Consider the following 4,268-nt stretch of genomic DNA (forward strand, 5'->3'; position numbering starts at 1 on the left):
GAAGGCTGTGGCAGAAAAGTTAATATCGCTACAGAGAAGATTCTTATGGAGCAAAGAGGAAAGTAGAAATGGTGTAGCGCTAGTTAAGTGAGAAGTGGTTCAATCCCCTAAAAGGGAGGGTGGATTGGGGGTAGGTGATACTGTGGTTAGAAACACTACACTTCTTTTCAAGTGGTGATGGCGTTTTTCAAAAGATGAGTGTTCTTTATGATAGAGGGTTGTATGCTCTTACTATGACTTAAACCCCAATGTGATGTTATCAGCTCAGCCATTACCTACTAGAGAGGGGTATGGAAGGATATCGGTCAGTTGCAATTCAAAGATAGCAATGTAAGAGATAAGATGATTGCTGGGTTGTCTATGGAGGTGGGTGATGGAAGGAGGACTTGATTCTGCGAAGATGTCTAGCTACAAAGTGGTTCGCTAAAAATGAGGTTTCTGAGATTTTTCTCTGTTTCAAATGAAAAAGGATCCGTCGTAGGAGATTGTGGGTTTTGAGATGGGTTAGAGTGGATTTGAAACCTCCGGTGGAAGCGAGATTATACCAATGGGAGTTGGAATTAGTGGATTTTTTGCACTAGTCTTTAAAGCCTGTAAAACTAGAATGTGATAAGCAATACAGAGTTGTTTGGAAGTTTGACAATGACAGAATTTTTTTCAACTAACGTTTTTGTGCAGTTGGTGCAGTTAGAAACTCTTCCGAAAGATATCACTAGCTACAGTTTTACCAAAACCATATGGAAAGGTTTGGTTCCGCCACGAGTGGAGTTATTTATTTGGTTTGTTTTGATAGGAAGAGTAAATACTAAAAAAAGACTGCTTAGATTTGAAATTATTAGTCATGGTGATAACATATGCGTATTATGTAAAAGAGACGTTGAACATGTTCACCACTTGTTTCTGGATTGTGAGTTTACTTGGCAAGTGTAGTGTCAATGACTTTCTGACTTTGGGAGATCGTGGTCTGTTCTGGGTTCACTAAAAGAACATTTTAAGAGTTAGACAGGTGTTGTTAATAGGAAAGAGGAGTGCAACAAGTGGATCATATGCTTCTTGCAGTTATTTGGAACGTTTGGCTAGAGAGGAACGGGCATATTTTTAATAATAAGAAAGGGGTTCAGAAGAGGTGTTTCAGAAATCTTTAATCAGTTATAGAGAGTAGAGTAATTTAAATCCCTTTTGTTGTTGATGGTAATGTCAGAATAGATGACACTAGAATAGTTTGCTTTTTATTTTTCATTTTTCTTATTAAAAAAATCATAAAGTTATTAATTATAGATTAGTTTTTTTTTTGGGGGGGGGTGGAGAGGGGAGGGGGAATAAAGAAAGTAATGAAGGTTGTTTTTAAGAGTTAGAATTAGACATGACTTGTGTAATTCTAAAGTTTTATTATGAGACACATATATAATTGATAAGGAATGTATCAATCGCAAAATGACACTTAACTAATTAGACTAATTAAACAACCAAATATCATGTTTTCTTATTAATAAGTTCCACCACCCATTACAAGATAAAGAAAGCTTATTACATACATGTAACAAAGTTCCACCATAGATAAGGTGAAGTAAAATCTTGAAATCAAGGACCCTAATAATCACAAATACATCAAGCTTTAAATAATCTTTTGGGGTCAACAGTGATAAAACTTCAAATTTTCAGGTCATAAAAATGCGAATATCATAAAATCAGTTATCATAAAAATTTAACTTAATAAAATAAAAACATAAACAATTATATATCTAATTGTCCATCATTATGGCTTCAAGATGAAGTGGTACTTTCTTGCTAACACTGATTCCAGACATTTCAGTCATGTCTATGTCTTCATTTATAGGCAGCTTCCAATCAAACCAATATAAAAGATTAGCAAGAATATATTCCGTAGAAGCAAGTCCAAATGACATTCCAGGACAACCCCTTCTTCCGGATCCAAAAGGGATATATTGAAAATCTTGTCCTTTGAAATCAATTTGGTTACTTTCAAATCTTTCTGGAATGAATTCTTCAGGATCCTTCCATAATTCAGGGTCCCTATGAATTGCCCAAACATTCAAATAAACAGTTGTTTTTGAAGGAATGTCATACCCTTTTATTTTTGAATTTGATGTTGTTTGTCTAGGGACTAAGATAGGAAGAGGTGGGTGTAGCCTAAGAGCTTCTTTGATCACACACTTCAAATACTTCATTTGATTTATGTCATTTTCATCTATCATTGATTTGTTCCCCACAACTTGTCTTACCTCTTCTTGAACTTTCTTCATGGTACTTGGCTTCTTAAGGAGCTCAGAGAAAGTCCACTCTAAAGTGATGGAGCTAGAATCAGTTGCTCCAAGAAACATGTCCTACATTAACCAAATGAAATAATGGGTTAAAAAAATATGCTACTGATTAAATATCTATTAAAAATAAGAGTTTAAAGAGTAAGGTGAACAATAGAACAAATTTATGGATGATAAAGTAAACGTATAATAATATAGCGTACATAAAATAAGATCAAATGTCAATATAAAGTATTAATAATATACTCTAAAGTATGTTAATATAGTCTAAAGTAAACATTATAAGGGAAAGTCTCGGGACCAGCAATTTTTTAAAAAGTTGGCCAGCATTTAACCATTAAAAGAAAATTAAATGATCTCATATCATTGAATTTAATTTCACACTATTAAAACACTATTAATGGCCAATTAATAGTTATAAAACACAAAAGTTGCTGATCCCCTAACACTCTTGGTAATAATATTGTATATATATAGAACTTACGTTCCAAATATTAATGATAAATAATATACTCTAAAGTATATGACTTTGATGGCTCCTAGTATTTTTCTATAATTTATTTCAAGTAAAATAATTAATTCAAAATTTATTCAATTTTACAAAAGTTTACTTTCAAAAACATCCCAAATTAAAAACACAAAATGAGTCATTCTATATATTATATGAGAAAGGAAGATAGAAGAAACAAACCACTAGGATTGCTTTGAGATCTTCTCTAGTGAACTCAAATTCAAGCATACCCTTCTCTTGAAGATGAAGAAGTATAGCCACAAAGTCTTTGTTACTATCATCATCATCATCATCATCATTGTTCGTCTTATTTTTCTTGTGTTCTTCAATTACTCCTTCCATGAAAGCATCTACTGCTACAGAAGTGGCATTAAACTTGGAAGTCAAGCCTCTAAAATCATCAACCCAACCCAAGGAAGGGAAGAAATCACCAACACAAAACTCAGTGAATTGCCTCAGCAACTTCCTGCTAAGCTCTCCAAAGCTTCCATGACCACTAACTTCTGAGAAATCAAAGTCTTGTCCAAGAACACATCTTGAAACGATGTTGAGCGATGTAGCAACCAACAACTCACTAAGATTAATCACACAAGATGATGATGAGACTTCTCTTGAGCACGCTTCTTGGATAGTATCAACAAGTTTTGCAACCTCATGTTGTCTTACAGGGAGAAAGGATTTAACTTTTTTGGGACTTAGAAGTTTAACAACACAAACTTTTTTTTTCTGTCTCCATGCTTCGTCGCAGGGCGCAAACGCTATGTCTTTGCAGCCATAGAGAAAGTTATTTCCGGCCGTCGTTGGAGGGCGGCTCGCAAAAACAAGATCATGGTTTTTGAAGATTTCCTTGGCCAAATCTGCAGATGAAACCACTAATGTTGGGATTTGTCCTAACTGAAGGAACATGAGAGGGCCATGCTTGTTGGAGAGTTCTTGGAAAGAACGGTGTGGCAATGTTCCTAGTTGGTGAAGGTTTCCAATGAATGGTAACTTTGGTGGTGATGGTGGAAGATTAATAATGGATTTGCTTCTTCTTGTGATGGTTAGATTAATCACAAGAAGGATGCTAATAATGATGGCAACTACTATTGAAAGGTAGAGGGTTGAGTTAAACTTATCACATGGGAATTGTTTTAGAATAATGGATACAATAGTTGCCATTCTTAGCTTCCTTCTTTCTTCCTCAATCTCCGTTTTCATATACATACATTAGAACTCTCCATGTATATATATCAATAAAAGAAGAGACTAGCATGTATTTGTTTCTATATGAAATTGATATTTAAAAATTATTCTATAGATTAATAAATTTGTTTAAATTATTATCTAATAATAATTTTTAACTATAAATTTTAAGATAATTATACATAGATATTTATTATAATAAAATTTGTATACAATTTTTTTAATTAAAAATAATAATTAAAAATTATTAAATAATTTATTAATATATTTTATTATATTATAATTAAATA

The 4,268-nt window shown here is 33.0% G+C and overlaps 1 protein-coding gene across 1 annotated transcript; it reads right to left on the bottom strand.

Annotated features, from left to right (window-relative positions):
* Nucleotides 1-1,742: 1,742 nt before the first annotated feature.
* Nucleotides 1,743-3,956, bottom strand: LOC107462692 (cytochrome P450 71A1-like). The gene is made up of 2 exons (XM_016081323.3): nt 2,974-3,956; nt 1,743-2,345 (listed from the first exon to the last, which is right to left on the bottom strand). The coding sequence occupies exons 1-2, from the start codon at nt 3,952-3,954 to the stop codon at nt 1,743-1,745; spliced, it is 1,584 nt and encodes a 527-aa protein (XP_015936809.3). The 5' UTR covers nt 3,955-3,956.
* Between the last annotated feature and the right edge of the window lie 312 nt (nt 3,957-4,268).

The sequence above is a fragment of the Arachis duranensis genome, chromosome 8, assembly GCF_000817695.3.
Source record: "Arachis duranensis cultivar V14167 chromosome 8, aradu.V14167.gnm2.J7QH, whole genome shotgun sequence".
Lineage (NCBI taxonomy): Eukaryota > Viridiplantae > Streptophyta > Magnoliopsida > Fabales > Fabaceae > Arachis > Arachis duranensis.